The sequence below is a fragment of the Protopterus annectens genome, chromosome 5.part0, assembly GCF_019279795.1.
Source record: "Protopterus annectens isolate FY-2018-M chromosome 5.part0, PAN1.0, whole genome shotgun sequence".
NCBI classification, from domain to species: Eukaryota; Metazoa; Chordata; order Ceratodontiformes; family Protopteridae; genus Protopterus; species Protopterus annectens.
This window is the reverse complement of record NC_056735.1, coordinates 1,173,247,063-1,173,266,205: the sequence shown is the minus strand read 5'-3', so window position 1 is coordinate 1,173,266,205 and position 19,143 is coordinate 1,173,247,063. Positions and strand designations below refer to the sequence as shown.

General features: G+C 39.7%; 1 protein-coding gene across 1 annotated transcript in view; it reads left to right on the top strand.

Moving 5' to 3' along the window:
- Positions 1-284: 284 nt before the first annotated feature.
- Positions 285-19,143, top strand: part of ATR (ATR serine/threonine kinase) — a 1,835,177-nt gene continuing 1,816,318 nt past the window's right edge. Inside the window, exon 1 of the mRNA XM_044071973.1 lies at positions 285-412. Within this exon, the coding sequence (XP_043927908.1) occupies positions 354-412 (59 nt within the window). The 5' untranslated portion in view covers positions 285-353. The remainder of the gene's footprint in view (positions 413-19,143) is intronic.

The window sequence follows — 19,143 nt, the reverse complement described above, 5'->3', positions numbered from 1 at the left end:
TTTCTTGTGTACTTCAGAAAATGTTATGTTAATTCTTATTCTGTCGTTGTCTCAGTTTAATAATAGCAATATTTATAGAATGTCCCTGATTCTTTTGAGATTTTTCAGCGATTGGTTGAGAACTCTCCTTGAATGCGTGACAGCTCAAGCTACAATCGCTGCACCATACCTTTCGAAATGCGCGTTCGGTAATTGAGGACGTTAGGCTCTTACGAGGTGCCGTAATGATCACAACATCCCGCCGTAGTACAAAGTTTCAGAAATTCAGTAGGGAAAGTGGGAAGTGTTTGCGGGTTTGGATTTGTTTTAGTAGATTGACATTGTCTACAGTAATGCATCTGAGGTAAAGAGAAATGACAGATCAAGGACTAGAGATGGCCTCCATGATCCCGGCGCTAAGGGAACTTGGGAGGTAAGCTGGCAAATCTGCTTGATATTTGGGTAGCAAGGTTGGATAGGGGTAATACTGTTTTTGTCATGATGTCGGTGTGTATATTGAAAAGGTATGTTGCTCCAAGAGCCAGTGCATTTGCCACTTCTGTGTTAAAGAAGTCTATATATGTGTCTTGTACTTGGTTCACCCATTATATGCCCGCAGATGTGTGTACGTGACAGGAAATGTATGTGCATGGTGTTGCCACCTTTTTAAATGCCCAAAGTAGTACATTTTGCATCGAAGCTTGGTATTTTGCAGGGCAGATAATATCCCCGATCATTGCAAAAGACTGGTGTCAACTTGTCAAAACAAATGTTTATTCTTGTAGAATTTGGGTTGCTAATGTAGTTTCATATAATATTAAGGTGACTTAATATAAAAATAATACGTTTATGCAGCTCTTAGTTGAAATTTAGGAAATATTTGTTATCCTAAAATCTTAGGACATCTGTTATGTTTTTGTTTTTCCCAGGACGTAACAGCTCAAGGAGAGGCTGTCCTGAGTAAAGAGGAATAGGTAGTACACGTGTAGCACCTGTGAGCATTGCTATAGCATAATGTAATTATAGTTGGAATGTAGTGCTTGCTAGTAATGAAGTATGCCTGACAGTGGTGCTGTGAAGGGGGCAATGTTGTCATCTGTTTTAGACTTCAGATGTTGTCACATTCTGTAGAATAGTGTGTGGCTGCATGATTCTTACTCCTTGCCGATTTTGTCAGTGACTCGCTGTACATCTCTCTCTCTCTCTCTCTCTTATATATATTTATAGGGAAAAAATTCTCAACTACCTACTATCTGTTAGTCCTTGCCGATTTTGCTAGTGACTCGCTGTACATATCTCTCTCTCTCTCTCTCTCTCATTTATATATATATATAATTTATAGGAAAAAAAATTCTCAACTACCTACTATCTGTTAGTAACTGCTGTCACATTCAGCTGCACTGAGTTAGGTATGACTCTTAAATGTTTGCTCTCATATTTAATATTGCTTTGGATGAATATGTTATTCTTAATAAACTTAGAGTTACTTTTAAACAAATCACATTGTTGCAAAAAGTATACGTAACTACAGTGCCATAAGGGAGAATGCCTTTAAAAAAATGTTTTGACGTCTTGCTAAGAAACATTACTTCTGCTGCACATATACTGTAAAGTACATTTTTTTCTTATAAAATACATCTGCCTAAAAGTAAAAGTTGTGCTAGAAAAAAAAGGCATGTCCTCACACTGCTGTGTGAGTTGCTTTGGTTTTATTGAGTAATTGGAAACGGGTAACATCAGTCGGAGCATTTACATGCAAGTACTTCAGTGCCATCTCTTGACTTGCATACATTAGTCATTTTTAATGTAAATGTGACAGTCAGTATGTATATTTCCTTGTCGATCATTCCTCATTTTAATGTGGTGATAACACATATTAACAGCTGTCAGTCATTGTAGATATACCCACACCTGCACAGTCCCACCCCTGGGTACTAAAAGTACAGTTCTGTACCTATCCAAGGTTATTTATTTATAGCATGGAGAAAGGGTCACTTACTGGGCTATATCTGTAGAAGACTAGTAAAATGTTTGCATCACAGCAACTGTTACTAAAGGGCCTTTATTTGTATCTCTGTGTTAACTGGGAAAGTCAACTGGGCAAAACCTCATTTTCAGCAGAGGCCTTGAGAGAAAAGCTCCACAGTTAAATCACGAGCATTACGTAAAAGTAAAAACATTTTTACTTGTGTGCAGTACATTTTACAAGAACAGTATACATTCTTACATGAAAATAAAGGGAGTACTTGTAATGGAAACGATAAAAGAAATGTACATATACTGGATAAGCATCACTAGAGAATAAAATGCAAAAAGAAATAGTATACACCTGTTCAGCACATGCAAGTTAAAAGAATAGAGCCAAGTGTATTTTTGTGGATTGTAGTAACTAGAAATACAGATAGCAGTAATTGGATTTAACATTAAGAATGAAAGAAAAGGAAAGTCAATGAAATTATATGAAATGCAGGGGTGGGGGTTGGCTAGTGATTGGGGGAGGAAGAGGAGAGTGAGAAAGTGACAGTTTAAGAGTTAATGAGATTTTATGAGGTAAAATAGAGTAGGTGAATTAGAAAGCAGAGAGGTTCTAGACTTCTACTGGTTGTGAGAGAGATCTGGGAAGAAGACTTATCCAGATGAGCAGGAAGAGCAGAGCCAGCATTGGTTTATGTGCTCTTAAAGCAAAGTTTTGAATCTGTTAGTCTTGTCTTTTCTGTTTTATGTATGCTGAGATATTATTCCAGAAGTCTGACACAGTGGGGTTAGATAAAATCTCCAGTAAGTTGAATGATTTACTGATACATAGTAGGATGAACTAGTAGGAATATAGTACAGTAGAGTATACTGAAATGCTGGGTATTTATCAGGAGAATACAGGAGGGTATGGGCCTTGAGTAGCTGTGTGTAGTAAGTTTGTATGGGAGTTTGACATGGTTTAATTATTTTAGTATAACAAAATGATATGTTTTGTTAGGGAGTTTAGTTGCAAACTTAGCTACTTTGTCATTGCAAGAGGCCAGTTTAGTTTTATGGATAGTGTTTGATGTTTTAAAAAAAATGAGAGAAGCATTTATAGTGAAGGAAAAGAGGTAAGGTGATGCCAAGGTAATACTAGCAGTATCTCTCAGGTTTTGCTTGAAACTATAGAGGGGCAACAACATTTTGGTAAGTATTTGATAATCAAACTCGAGGCTGTTTTTGATTATGACTCCAAATACATTAGTTTGACTAACTGTTTCTTATGGTTAATATGTGAAATCATATGAAATGTGTGTTTATTGTTATGGTATTGTTTTGGGGTGAGTAGTATATATATTTTTTATTTGAGAAAAAGCAATGGCAGTGAGAGTGTTTGGTGATCTCCTGTAATTTTCAAATGAATTGGATAGAGCAGATAAGGGTTGAATCACCAGCATATTGTACAAAAGTGACAAGATTAGTAGCGTTATGGGGTTCTATGATGGATTTTTTCCAGATGGAGGTTGCATAATTGTCTTATTTATTGACTGGTTGAGCAGAATGGAGACAAGGAAAGCTATTGTGTCTACAGCAATTTTTAGATATTCAGTGGAAAGGTTAGCAGCAGCCAGAGTTGATGGTTTTAGTTTACTAAGTACATTTTTAATAGTTAAGGTTGGGGTATGACGAAACCTAAATGACTAAGTGCAAATGCATAGAGAAAGCAAAATATAGTGTACTACGATAATGAAAGAATGAGTTGTGCCAGGCACACTCTTGTGAGGAAACTGGAGGTGGTGGTCATCGATCGGGAAAAGAACTGTTAGGATAAAATGAGTGTCAGATTGAGTGGAGATGGAATCCGTGTTGGTGGTAGAACACGGTATGATGGTACAGCAAGGGTGTTCTTTAGGCATGTAGAACAGGGTATGATGGTACAGCAAGGGTGTTCTTTGGGCGTGACCAAGGATTGATTTTGGTCCTTGTATTGGAGGTTGTTGTAAAATGATTTCTTGTCTGATTTAACGGTGAACATAGTGAGGTATCTGAGTTGTCTAAGATTTTGTATGTTTTGTTTTTGTACCATTTCTTCCAGGCTTTGTCTCTTTGTAGTATGAACTGTTTTATCTCTTTTTTTTTTTTTTTTTTTTTTAACAATGGTGCTGTATTAGATTTATACCCTTTTTGTCCCTTCTGGTGCTAATTTAGAATTTTTATGAAGGTGTATTGGAATGAGTAATTGCTTCGTCCAGGGGCATTGCTCTTAAACATTCCTGTTGTAGAGGATGAGTCGAAATAAATGTCTCTTTAGCAAATTTGGTGACATTACATATTTGATTGTAGATAACTTGTTTGTGTGAGCCGTGTTGTTGCCTTGCTGCATAGGTTGGAAAGTGGTTACTGATAGTGTCAGGTAAACATCCAGATGATATGTTATAGGTTTTGTTTTCCTGAATTCAGTCCAGAATGGTTTCTCTGGTGTTTTGTTTAGTCTGGAGAGGGAGTTTTAGTTGGGTGAAGCCATTTAAGTAATGTATAGAGTTTTTAGAGTTGCTGCAGGTTTTGTGGAGGGATGTTTTTTGATATCCAGTATAGGATATTTTCTGCTTTGATAATATTATTGCCCGATGGGAGATGTTCTGCTGAGATACTGACTTTTAGGTGAGAAAGCAGAAGTTCAGCATTATCAAATTTTGGGACATTTAACTAGGTTGGGATTATTTCTAATGTGTTCTTATAAAGGTCATGTCTCCTGTTTTATGTTTTCTGTTGATTTTTTTTTTTCTGTGTATGATGAAGCTTGGGGGAATGATTTTTGTCAGTAGTTTCATGTTTTAGCCAGGTGTCTGTTGCAACTAGAATATTTGGGGAGTAAAAAGCTAGGCATGCATGGGTGTCTTGAGTTTTGTTGCAGATGCTTCTGAGATTAATGTTGAAAGAGTAAGGTTAGTGTCATTAGAAGAGGGGAAAATTATTTTGGAAGTGTTGAATACCTAGGGAGTGGCTATGGTGGATGGGCATTGCGTGGAGTCGGGGTTTGGGTGAATATCTCCATTAAATTTCAGAATGAAAGTGGGATGGGTGGAGTTGTAAAGACACTTGTTTTTTGGTGACTGACTTATTCCTGACCAGGGCCGGCCTTAGCCGAAATGGCACCCTAGGCGAAGTAGTGCTCCTGGTGCCCCTTAAGCCCCACCCATACAACAGTCATGAAACACAACTATTTGAGCCACATCCACAGGGTCACTCCCCATGAAAGCCACTCCGGTTGTTGTTGTTTGGTCTTTTCGGCTTTTCCCGGTAAGGGGTTGTCACAGCAGAACTCCGGTCCGCTAATGATTGGCAGTAGATTTTTATGGTGCCGAGTTGCCAGCCCGACGCCCAACCTTCAGTGAAGGCATGCCCATTTACGCATGTCTTTCGGAGGCCACTCAACCACGGGGAGGACATGCAGACTCCACACAGAAGGCACTCCCTGCACACTAGCTGAGAATCGAATGAGAGAACCTCTTGCTGTGAGGCAACAATGCAACCACTGTACCACCGCGGCACGATACTGCCCCCCAGAGCAGCCGCTCCTGCAGCAACCCCCTCCACCCAGCAGCAGCCATTCCAGTGTTCCATTATTTGGTTATTTCTCACCAGTTACCATGTATACTGTTCTGTTATTTGCTTCTACAGTCATTACAGATATTGAAATAAAATAGCACAAACACAGGTAGCCATTTGCTAAACAATACATTCTCACAATGAAAACAGACTCAGCATAAGCAGTACACTTAACCACAGCATACGGAATAGGAAAATCAATGAAATACACACCACAAAAGCCTCCTTCCACTGGTAAAAATATTTAATGAACGATCTGGTACCTCGGCAGTTCGCCTTCAAGGATCACAATTCAATTAGTTTCAGCATCATCTTAATATACCATTTTTAAACCAATTATTCAATTAATCAAGTGATGCTGGATCATTAAGAGAACAATTCAAGTTAAAGTGATCTCAAGCAAAAAATATATATGCACACGCTCAATCTTCTTCATATAGACATCATTTAAACAAATAAATCCAACAATATATCAGGTGAACCAATTCATATGAAAAATATAATAATTAAATCCTATTATAATGCCTAAATAAATACATTACATATTACAAATTCATAACTTACAAATGCATAAATAAATAATATATTATCACAAATATGACGTATTGATTAATAAATATATAAATACTTGCATATATCTGGTGAAAATCTATAATATTTAAATATTTCATATACCCAATTCCTGATTCAACCCATATGGCTTCAAGTTGTTGAATTTAATTATCATTCTAGTCTCCAATAATACAACACCACTTGTTAGAAAGTGTTTTAAATTTGTAGTTATAAACATTCTTTTAATAAGCAATGAAATAAAATGTATGAACCAATAACTACCCATTTCAGAAATTTTCAACCATAAAAGGCCACTCAAGACTTCTGTCATTATAATCCACCAATATTACTCCATACTCACAATCTCTGCAGATGTAAAATCATCTGAATTCCACATTAAAGAAATTCGTACCTAATGAAGAAGTTGCTACCGGCAAAACATCTTCATATATCAATGTTTCATTGACAAATTCAGTGCCTGCTTTCCTTGAAGAATTAATTGCCTATAGTGCATTAAAAAATTGGTAAGTTGGTAATATTGCAATAGGAAATGACTAACAAGTTAATAGTCACTAGGCATTCATACAAAGGACATACTCAGGAGTGCAGAACCCGCATCGCCCTTATAATGCACCAAATAATCAACAATCATATGGGCAATGCAATATCAGCACTCCATCTATATCTGGGTGCCTTGCCTATATTTCTCTTCAAATAACTTTGGATCTACTTTTTTGTATTGATTAATTTGGATTTATCTTCTGCATAAATACTGCACCACATCAGATCTCTCTCTTTCTGACGTCTATTTCTTTTGTTATACCTTTCAAAAAATTCTGTATTTTATTCTTTATATTTTCTGACCTGTCAGATTTTGTGGACTACTACTTCCTTCTACAACAGGTGCCCCCCCGGGCATGGCCCAACTCCACTGAAGGAATTTTTCAGTGTCTTGAGGATTCAACACTGTCATTTTTTCCACTCCTTGCATTAGTCCACATGCCAGGATTGGACATTTTTTTTTAACATGGGACTTGTGCACCCAGGTGTTCTTTCTTATTTTTTTAACCTACTTCTGCCCATGATACATAGACTGCATGTTACATAGCATGCATCAGGGTCGTCTTGGTGAGATTTTGTAAAACAGGGTTCCAACTCATGAAGGTGCTCACCACGAATTGAAAATGAATTCAATTCCAGCAATACTGCTCTTCTTTGGTTGCTGATTTTATCATCTCTCTATTCGAACCCCATGTCATCCCTCTATTCAGACCCAAGAGTGCTTGTAATGTAGTAGTCAGCAAAAAGAAATGGGAGTCAAAACTAAGCTGTTTCATGTCCCACTGCTGCTCCTTGCTGTCTGGCACTGTCAACTTTAATGCCAGACCTGAGGTTAACAGCACCTTCTAAGCGTTACTAAGGTTGAGTCTCACACTAGCATAGTATTGAAGCAGGATGTAACTTAACTGTATTTGGAGTGTAAGAGTGGAACTCTATGCACTACATGATTATGGATGTTGGAAATATAAGAATTACTAATTAAATAAAACTGACAATTGCAAAAGAGAAACGCCCGTATTTATTTTACTAACTTCAAGAAGAAACCTCACTGCTGTCTACAAAATGAAAAGCTTGAAATGGCATGTCATTGATAAAAAAACACCTGCCATTCTACCAAATTCACATGCCTGACAAATGTGAAGAAGCAAAAGAAATAAAAAGGCTTAGCATGGTAACCATGGAAAAATCCGTGCTAGCACTCCGGTAGAAAGCTGCTCTCCTGTAGGAAGGATACCCAAAAGTAAAATCTTTTCAAATCTCTTGAAAAGAAATACTCACTAATTAGCAGGCTCCAAACACAAACCCCTCTTCTACATGGAAGTAGCTCACCAATAACAGAAAATTAAAAACATGAGTTAAATAAACCTGAAGATGTAAATATTCAAACACACAATACCAATATTAATTCCACCAAAACCACACGCTACTGTAAGATTATAGTTTGACAGTTTTTCCTAAACTTTCATCCAATTAAAGAAATCTATGCAAAATTTCCCCATCTTTACTGACAACAGAAGCATACACTTAAACTACTACAGCAAGTCTGTAAAAATACTGGAAGAGATATCTCTGTTAAGTTACAAATGTGCACGCATGCATTATCTTTAATGCACGATATACATTTCGCATGCGCACATCTTTTTAGCTACATAAAGACAAACTACGTGCTTATACAGTGACATTATAGAACATTTGCAATTTGATATGCCTATCAGTTAGCTCCCTTCCCAAAAACAGCACAATATATGTAAACTTGAAACTTCAATGGTTTTCCTTCTTGACTGCAACACATTTTCATATGAAAACGTACGTCGTCAAAACAGGTGCTACAGCTGTTCTGCCAGTGAACTCCAGGTAGTTTCACTACGCAAGCACATTTCACTACCAGTACTCCAAAAAATATATATATAAAAAAAAACATACCCCTTCGTATGCCCGTGCAATGTGCATGCACCTGGAGAGGAAAATGGCCTCAGAAGACAAAACGTCCGTACAGAAAAAGCAAAGTACTGAGACAATTCCCTCAGAACTGATCTTTTTAAACTCCGTTTCCATGTTCACAGCGATGTCTGTGCAGACGTAGTTACATGATAGCCAGTGAAGGGAGTCTTTGAGTGTGGATATATTATTTCCTGGGGGAATGTACATACAGATGATATTGATGCATTTATTTTTATTGAGTTGCAATTTGGTGGCAAGAATCTCAGAGTTATTCATTTTGAGGTGGTTATATAACTTCACTAGTGACATTTAAATTAGATTTATAGAGAACAGCTATCCCACCCCCTTCCTGGAAGCATGATCCAGCCTGAGTATGTTATACCCAGGTGGTAGACCTCATTGTCTGTGGTGTTAGGTTTTAACCAGGTTTCAGATAAACAGAGTATCTCAGGGGAGTGAACAGTGAGGAGATCATGCAGTTCATTTACCTTGTTGTTTATACTTCTAATGTTGAGGTGACAGGCCAGGAGAGAGTTAGTTGGCCTATTAATTGTGGGTTGGTTATTTGGATTGCAAGGGGGGGGGTAGGTTTATCTGGAGTGGATGGGCAAGGGTTTGGGTGGAGATCGACAAATCGGACAAAGGCATTTTACGGAAATTAAGAATTTTATAGGAGAGGGTGTAAGCCGCCTACACGCTCCATGCTGGGATTGAATCCTTGACACGAACCGCTACTTAATATACAACTCCATCCGAACTCACCGTTACTTGAAGAAAAAGATAAATACTCTGTTTAAGGGAAAATTGATGTTTTCTTTACCGATTTCTGCGTCATGGCTGAAAAGAGTTTGACGCACTTCACTTACCCAATACAAATAAACACCAAGTGATTAAAACTAATCTAAGAGGAATTACTTTAATTCTGACCAAGACTTTGCATCACAATTTTACCTGCAGGAGATGCAAATACTCTCTAAAGAGCATTTTCATTGTGTTTACTGGTTGAGGACTGCCTGCTAGGACGAGCGCCTGAAGATGTGGCCTGTAATTACTGTTGCTAATTTAAAGATTTCACGCTGTTAGATAAGTATTGACCCCACCCCCACACCGTGTCTTCTAGCCCTGGGGTTTGCTGCCCCTGTGTAACACATAAGAAGCCGCATTGAGGAACCTATATAAGTTAAATTTGCATCCAAAACAATAAAAGTACAGCCAATGAGATTTTGTAGTGTTGTATTTCCACCTATATATGTGTGTGTGTGTGTTTGTATATATAATATAATGGTGTCATTTATCTATCTGCCTGCGTGTTTGTATATATAATATAATGGTGTCATTTATCTATCTGCCTGCTTATCTATCTATCTATCCATCTATCTGTCCTTCTATTTTATTTACATCTGTTTGTTGGGAAAGTCCGACTGAAAATGAAAACCCCTTTTCATGAGAAAAAAAAAGAAACTCCATAGTCATATATACAAAGTTGTTATGACAATGAACAAAACATCTGTTAAAGCAAAGTCATTTATAAGTGTAGAACAGAGACGTATGAAGAATTCAATAATGAATTAATTGCACCATTCAGTAGTATTCATACAATAAAATAAATATTGTATAAAAATCCTCCATCATTCCAAATATTTTTTTATTACCTGGTTTATTTCGTGACTTGGCATCATAGCTGGATTAACCTCTCAGTAGGGCGAAAGCAGGACTACAAGGCGAGTAACAAAATATTGACCTGCTAAATAAATAGTAAAAGCATATCATAGGTGCTTTTAATTGTGCAATTGTCCATTCTCTCCATATAATGATTATACCTATTAGACATGTTTGTGTACTGACAGCTTTAAAAAAAATAGTCTGACCTGTCAGTAAGAAACTTTGGGCGCAGCAGTAGTCTCGCTGACAGGCTTACGACAAGTGTTGACTTATGACTCGTCAGACAGCAGAACTCCGGTCCGTAAATTGCGTCCTGCTTAAGTGGGGGAGGGCACAGTTGTTGCTAGCCTCTCGGTGGTGAAATAAAAGAAAAAAATGTTGTTTTTCGGCTTTTCCCGATTAGGGGTCGTCACACGGGAGAACTCCGGTCAGTAAATTGTGCCCTTTTGAGTCCAGGGAGGGTGCAATTGCTAGCCTGTATGGGCGGCGGTGAAATTAAAAAAAAATAAATGTTGTAGTTGTCTCTTCGGCTTTTCCCGGTTAGGGGTAGTCACAACAGAACTCCGGTCCGAATTGCACCCTTTTGAGGCCGGTCTGTACGGCACCCTAGGCGGTCGCCTAGTTCGCCTATGCCTAAGGCCGGCCGTGTTCCTGACCTTTTAATATACCGAGAGTATAGATTTGTACACATAAGGAAATCTAGTTAGGGAGGGAACTGTGATGTAGTGTTGGAAGGGGAGGGTACTGTGATGTAGTGTTGGAAGGGGAGGGGATGGAGATGAGATTTGGAATGAGAGTAACTGGGTAGGTAGTGAGGTAGACAGTATAGTGTGTGTGTGTGTGTGTGTGTAAATAAGTAGTAAATGAGTTCATAGCATTGTGAGTAGAATGGGTGAAGATTTGGTAAGATGTTTGAAGGACTAGATGCAGTGTAGTTAATAGGTGGGTAGTCAGATGTTGTTGAGAGTGTATGGAACGTGTTTGGTGATAGTAGTGGAAGATGGATTTTATGAAGGAGAGAGTGAGTAGTGTAGTGAGTGAAATGAGAACTGTTCAGATGAAAGTAATGTGTATAGCGGGGCACTCTTGAAGGAACGTTGAGAGAGGTGTGAAAGTGGAATGATTTAGAGAGATGAGGAGTGAGTGGGGTGGTGAGAGTCTGCAAGAAATTATGCTGAAGGAAATGAGTAAAAAGATAGTGCACTTATGATTGTGTTGCAATTGGTAGAATAATGAAGGTGAAATGCGTTGTAGATGTGATTGTATAGGGGGCAGATGACTAGTAGGGTAAAATACAAATATACCTTTAAGGTGGGAGTAGTTTATGTAAAGAGGTGGGTGGAGACAGGTAATTTATGTAAGTGATATGTGGGGTGGTTCAGTGGAACTGGGGGTTGGAGAACACTGTCTAGGGAGGGGATCCCATTCCACTGGAGGGTAATCAGCCCTTGTTTGCATACTTTTCAGAGCTCTCTCAAGGTAAGAAGTCACTTGTTACCAGCTATGCTTCCACTTCTTACATTTTCCAAAAGGAGCTGTGGTCTAACGCATGCTTTGAAAGCTCAAGAGCTCTCCTTATCTATCCGACTGTAGTTAACTGTAGTGCAGTTTTGAAGAAGTAAAGTTCTGAAACACCGTCTAGAAGTGAATTTTCCCGAAGCCATTTACAGTTTACTGCTAACAGCCTTAGTTAATGATCATAGAGTGGGTATAATTTGCATGGTTCTGTAGATTATGTAGTAAGCTGTTCTCCGATAGTATGCTTAAACAGCACAGTATCCTACTTAAATTGCTCAGAAGAGTTCCACAAAAATCAAATCCTGGGGCTCTGTTATATACCATCTTCATTGATAGGGGCTTGCAGTTAGCATATGGGAGAATATTGCATATTATGCTGACGACTTAATTGTCAGCAGATCTGATCCATCTCCCAAGAGTCTATCTTCAGCCTATAGGGATATCTCACCTCACTTCTCCCTATTCTTTAAGCTAAACAGATCACTGTAAAAATCAGCAAATCTAAAGCCATGCTACTTCGTACTTAACCACGAATGGACTATTTTATTAAGCACCTTTGTTAAAATATCGCTTAAGACATAGGCACACATGCATTAATAGAAATGAAAAGCACCCATATTAACATTTTTCCATTTACACCTATTGTGCTTTACACGTTTTCTTTTATAACAACTGCCTTACAGTTCATTACATACATCTCTCAATTCCTACCTTCTGTTAAACCACACTCCTCCTCTTGATGACATGATTGACAGACCACGATGCTTTGCCAGAGATGGTCTGCACCCGTCGCCCCTGGGATTCAGGTTACTGGCTAAGGCTCTTGCCACCCCTATAGTGCCTTTTTTAGGCAAACTTCAAAGGACAAAACCACCACCGTAACAGGTACAAGCATGCAAAATCTGAAGGTAATGCTACTCAATGCTAGAAGTCTAAACCTCAAAATGCACTCTCTCGAGGCGCTCCTAAAAATGGAGAATATTGATATCTGTGCAGTAACTGAGACCTGGTTCAAGGCTCCAGAGAGCACCCCTGCAATACCAGGCTACAACTCTTACCACACTTTTCAGCCACCAAACCAGGACCGGAACACTAAAGGTGGAGGAGTGTCAATATTCAACAAGGATAATTCACACCACCAGGCTAGTTGGCCAACACAATGTGTCTGAAATTCTCCAAGTGCAACTAACACTAGGTAAGACTGCAATCCAAATTGTAGCTTGCTACAGATCCCCCACCATACCCCAAGATTCTCACTACACCTTTCTAAACAACTGGAAAATATTAAGATAGAACCAAACACCCTAATACTGGGTGATTTTAACTACCCTGCCATTAACTGGGAAAACTACTCATGTCCCAACACCTTTGCACAACGGTTCTTGGAATTCATAAATTCCAATGCCCTGGATCAACTAATCCATAGTCCCACCAGGGGCTCCAATATCCTAGACCTGGTCATTACCAACATAGGAAATCAATGCTCCATACCTATGGTTACCCCCTCGTTAGTCAGGTCTGACCATAAGCTAATCATCCTTAACATTCACATCCCACCCCCCACCCCCCAGTAAAGAAACCACCATAAAAAACTTCTCCAAAGCCAACTTCATGCTACTCAAGTCAGAAGTGACAAACTTCATAACACCCATGCAGACGGGAACTGAAAGTTCAACTGCTGAATCCTACACTAAGGCACTGTATGAGCACATCCACTCATGCATGAATCGTGCCATCCCAAATAGAACCAAAATGCTCTCATCCAAAAAAAGGAAGCCAATCTGGTGGTCCCCTGCCATAAACAAACTTTACAACAAAAGGAAGAAACTTTTGCAGAAAAGAGGAAAATCCCAGGATGCAAAAGACTCCCTTACTTGCCTCAGTAAGAAACTGAGATGCCTCATAAAATCCTCCAAAGCTAGTTACGAAAATAAAATTGCCAAAGATAACCACAAAGCATTCTATAACTATGTCAATAATCTAAATGGCAATGCTCAGATCTGCTCTGAGCTAAAACAGAATGGCATTAAATATACTGATCCAAAGGATATTGCCAATATCCTGGCAGATCGATTCAGTGCCAACTTCACCCCCTCTCACCCCCTAAATGGCCCATCTCAATACCGGAAGATTGCCAAATTCCAGTAATAACGGCCACACAGGTACAAAACGCACTCTCTCTAAAGCCAAGAATACAGCATCCATGGGACCAGATGACATCCCGGGCTGTGTACTACATGAACTACAATATGAACTGGCACCTCACCTAAGTGTCATGTTTAATCATAGCCTCACCTCAGGTTTCGTGCCCACTGAGTGGCGCAGAGCTACAGTTATCCCAATCCACAAGGGGGGAAATCCACCTTGGATCCCGGAAACTACCGTCCCATCAGTCTGACAAGCCTTATCTGCAAGGCCATGGAGTGTATTATCATGGAACTTATAAACAAAGACATTGGCAACCTTCAAACGCTGGACCCCACCCAGTTTGGGTTTGTGAAGGGCCGATCTTGTCTCCTGAACCTGATTGACTTCTTTGAATCAGTCTCCAGAGCCATGGACAAGGGTAAGGTGGTCCACACAGCCTATCTAGATCTTGCCATGGCCTTTGACACCATCCCCCACTCTGGAATCATAGATAAACTTACTAAGTTGGGCATTAATCCCTATGTCACCCAATGGGTTGCTAAATGGCTTACTGATAGAACCCACACTGTAAAAGTAGCCGACTCCAAATCCAGCTCCAGACAAGTGACAAGTGGAGTACCTCAGGGTTCAGTCCTGGGGCCGCTCTTGTTTGGCATCTACTTCTCTGAAGTACAGGTCAACACTAAGGGACTCTGGCTAACCAAGTTTGCAGATGACTGCAAACTGGGAGCCATTATTGAATCCCCAAATGATGTGGATACTCTACAAAAGGGCCTTACAGAAACAGATGCTTGGTGCCAAAGCCATGGGCTCAAGCTCAATGCCAAGAAATGTATTGTTATCCCCTTTGGGAAAAACATGTATCCATGAATTACCATATAGGTGGCAGTACACTAAACACAGAAAGTGTGATAAGAGACTTAGGGACACAGGTGGACAGTGGTCTCACCTTCGATAACCACATCGCCACAACAGTCAGGAAATCCTTCTATGTGGCACACCTCATCACGAAGGGCTTTTCATCCAGAAAAAAGGAGGTCATTGTCCCACTGTACTCATCCCTCATTAGACCCATTATAGAATACAACGCCCCATTTGGTATGTACCTCTCAAGACATCTGCAACAACTGGAAAGGCCTCAGAAATACCTCACTAAAAGAATCACAGGCCTAAAGCAGATGCCCTACGCTGGCCGCCTTAAAAAACTCCAGCTATACTCTGTCACATATCGTCTACTCAGAGGCGATCTCTGCTTAACATACAAGGCCATGTCAAACCCAGAGCTGTTGGACATGCTACACTTAAAGAAATCCCAATCCCTCAGAGCTACACGCTCCAGGGATCTAAACCTTGTCATCACAATAAACAAAACATGCTGGAGGGATAGGTTCCTGACCCAGAGACTCCCCAGACTCTGGAATAGATTGCCCATACATGTCAAGCAGAGTGCCTCTTTGGACCTCTTCAAGAGGAACCTTGACGATTGGATGGGAGAAAGGAAATTCACCCCAGGGATCACGTCAGTCGCCCTGCTAGACAGGGGTCCAGGAAAGTAAATAATGTGGGAAGAAATAGCCAGGGAATTGTTATGGCTAGGCTTGTATAGGCCCTAGGGCTGATAGCCTAGTACCAACCTATGAACCTATGAACATCATTCTGCATGTATTGTTCACACAAATTATCTGTATTTCTATGTAATCTGCTTCTTCCCTTTTCTAAAGATCCATCTTCCAATTCTTTTATCTCTTTTTACAACTATCAGTGCTTCAAGTACAGTTTGTTTAGATTTTGATTTCCATTTTCTAGTAATGGCTTTTTTGGTAGCCAACAGAAGTAAACATAACAGGACCTTACTATGTCTAGGCAATTCCAATTCTGTACCACAGCTCAAATTTCCTTAGCTACACCAATTTGCTCACCCTGTATGTCTAACAGAGCAGTCTGCAGGGAATATTTTTAAAGTCTGGCAACTCATTACACTCCCAGAAAATATGTTCCTAGTTACCTCTTTCCTCCCCATCACACCTCCAATATTTTGTCGTCTACCTGAGGAAAAATGCTTTGGAATCTACTTTGGGTATAAAAATATGTATGTAAACACTTCCAAGCAAAGATCTTAAATCTTATAGACTTTGTAGATATACATGTATCCCCCATTTGTTTCTTTGTAATTGCTTATCCACTTTCTCTTCCCAGTCCTTTCGAACTTCATCTGTTTGATTTTTATAGTTAACCTGCAATATTTTGTATGCTGTACTAATTATTCTTTTTTTAACAGCTTCTGTTCTAGATTCTACTAAGAACTCTACCAGTGCTGGTCTTTCTGTTAGGATCCCCCTTTTTCTTTCTCCTTGCCTATACTCTTATCAGTAATTGATAGGGAAGATAATCTCTCTCCTGCAGTCCAAGTAAATTCTTGTTTTTTTCCCATTCTGTTACATTTTCCTGTCTGATTATTTGCTCCAAATATCTTGGTTCTTTAACCAGTTTTCTCCAATACATTCCAGCCCCTCTCATCTGTTGTCTGTACCCCTAACTGCAGTCATCATTATAAACAGAATGTAATTTCTCCATTCCCTTGTTGGCTTAGTCCTTGGACTACTTTCTGCTACTTTATGATATAACATTCTGCATGGTTATTATTCTCCTTGAAGACCTGCATCCAATATCCCAGTTTATTTCTTGAGCCCCCCCCCATTTCATCATAATCCCTTTCCACTTACAATTTTAAACAATAGACACGTTAGTGAAATGTCAGGTCACTCTCCACATAAGTTCCCAAAACCTGAACAACTGGGTCAACTCCTATGGGTGTATTGTCAATGTGGTAGTTCCCTGGGGTAGATGACTTCTCAAAGGGTACAGTAATGCATTTTTTGGCATTTAGTTTCCAACCATGATTTTGACACCAGTTATTTGAGACAAACTTTCCAGCAGGATTGCCAAGTTAGTTAGGGATTCCATGAATGCTTCTAATGTGTAGTCCTCTGCAAACTGTTAGCAAGAACTGTTTGGTACTGGCTTTTACTTCAGGAAAGACAACACCAAACAGGAGAGGTCCCAACACTGAACCCTGAGAGACTCCACTAGTCACTGTGTTCACTTTGTGGATGTAACGTCCCTGTTTTGATCATCTGTGTCCTATCTATGAGACAGTTGGTAATCCTGTGGGTGGTATAGGGATAGAGGTTTATTGCCAGTTTATTTAACTTTTGTACTGTGCCCGAGTGGAGAATTTTGTCAGAAGCTTTGGCCAAGACAAGATATGTGGTGTGTACCATTTTACCTTCATCCATTGCTGAAGTGACCTTTAAAAAAAATCCACTAGGCTGAGTATGCCTGCCCTGCTCTTGATGGATCCAAATTGAGACAGTTTAGTGTTTTGGAGATTCCCTGTGTCGTGATTGATTTTCCATGGTTTTGCATATGAAGCTGGTCAGACTTATGGGTCTGGAATTGCCTGGGTCTGTAGAAGGTCTTCTGTTATGCAGGGGAGTGACTGTAGCTGTTTTCCAGTTGCTTGATACAAAACCTCTATGGGGACTGAGATTGAACAGTGTTATGGGTGTGGCTAAATAATGCTTTATGCTATTAAAGATGCATCAGGGGATGTTGTCAGAACCCACTGATGCAGCATTTTTAGCTTTTGATAGCTCTTTTAGGACTTGGTCTTGTGTGATAGCTGGAGCTGAGCCAGTTTCAGGTATATCTTGAGGGCCAGATGGAGGGGTGTAAAGTTAGAACTAAATTTATTGACCAGTAACAGTAAGTTTAGCTGTGTCATCAGTCTCTGCATAAGTAACATCATTCACAATCATCACAGCGCATTGCTGTGTTGTGCTTTTTGAGATTACAGCATAACTAAAAAAAATGCATTGTGATTGTCTTTGGTTTGAGTGGGTATTTTAGCCTCAAACTTGGCTTTTGTGGATTTTATTAAGCTTCTGAATTGTTTGCTTTTTTCATTTCTTAGGTTCATGGGAGGTTACCAGGCTAGTGGACCTAGAGCCTTTACAACTCTAGCCATGTTAATCCCAGGTATCCCCCATGTGTTCGTTTTTGGGTAGTTCACAGAACAAATTTATGAACAGAGTGGGTCTGTGATCAACACCTGCTATCCCTGTCTATAAAGGATATGGGTGTCACTCCAGGGGGTGAATTTGTGGTCTCTCATCCAGTTATGTAGATTGTGTTTGAATAGGGTCAGTGAGGAACTTTATTTTACGTGAATAGGGAGTCTGTTTAGAAAAGCATCAGTGTCCCAACATGGTCTGTTAATGTCGCAAGCTAGGTTGGTATTACTAGAGCAAGTGACTCTTGAGCTGTTTGACTTGCGAATGTGCAGCATTTCCATTAGGGCAGGGTTGGAGATTGCCCTATAGGCCAGGCAGAAGTCACCTGTCAGCAGCCTATAAGATATAGACTAAAGTGACAGGGCTTTCAGCCTGTCCATGTAGGTCAAGGTTTGGAGTCCTGTATTTTCTTAGTGAGAAACCTCTGAGGTCTCCATAGCTGCTGCAGGTGTCTGTGAGGTATAATGCAAAAGGCTGCATTATATTCTATTAGTGGTCTGAGGGTCAAGTACAGTGAAGTTGTAACATCCCTCGACCTGGATGCTATGCCCTTGCTTATGAGGTGCACTACATATAAAGCTGTCCTTACCACTGTGGAAACTTTGTGGTCAAAGTTCAGATTGCTATCAATTTGTGTTTCCTGAAGTCTCCCACTATTGGGTTGGAACTCAGGGGGATGCTGTCAGTACTGTAATTTGTAGGGAATTCTGTTTTGCCAAAGGGAATAATAATAATGCCTTTTTTTGCATTTAATTTTAGGCCATGGCTTTGGCACCAATCATTTGTTTGTGTTAACCCTTCTAGTAATATGTTGACATCATTGAGGGACTCCGTGATTGCTCCCAGTTTGCAATCATTAGCAAACTTGGTAAGACAAAGACTATATACTTTGGCCTGGACTTCTGAGAAATAGATGCTAAACAGTAAGGGGCCCAGCACAGACCCCTGTGGTACTCCACTGGTAATGGGTGTACTGGTGGAGGTGGAGTCCCCAGTATTTTCTGTCAATAAGCCAGTTAGCTACCCATCTAGTAACTTAAGGGTTAATCCTAATTGGAAGAGTTTCTCATTGATGCCAGAGTATGGAATTGTGTAAAAAGCCTTGACAAGATTAAGATACGCTGTGCGCACTGTCTTACAT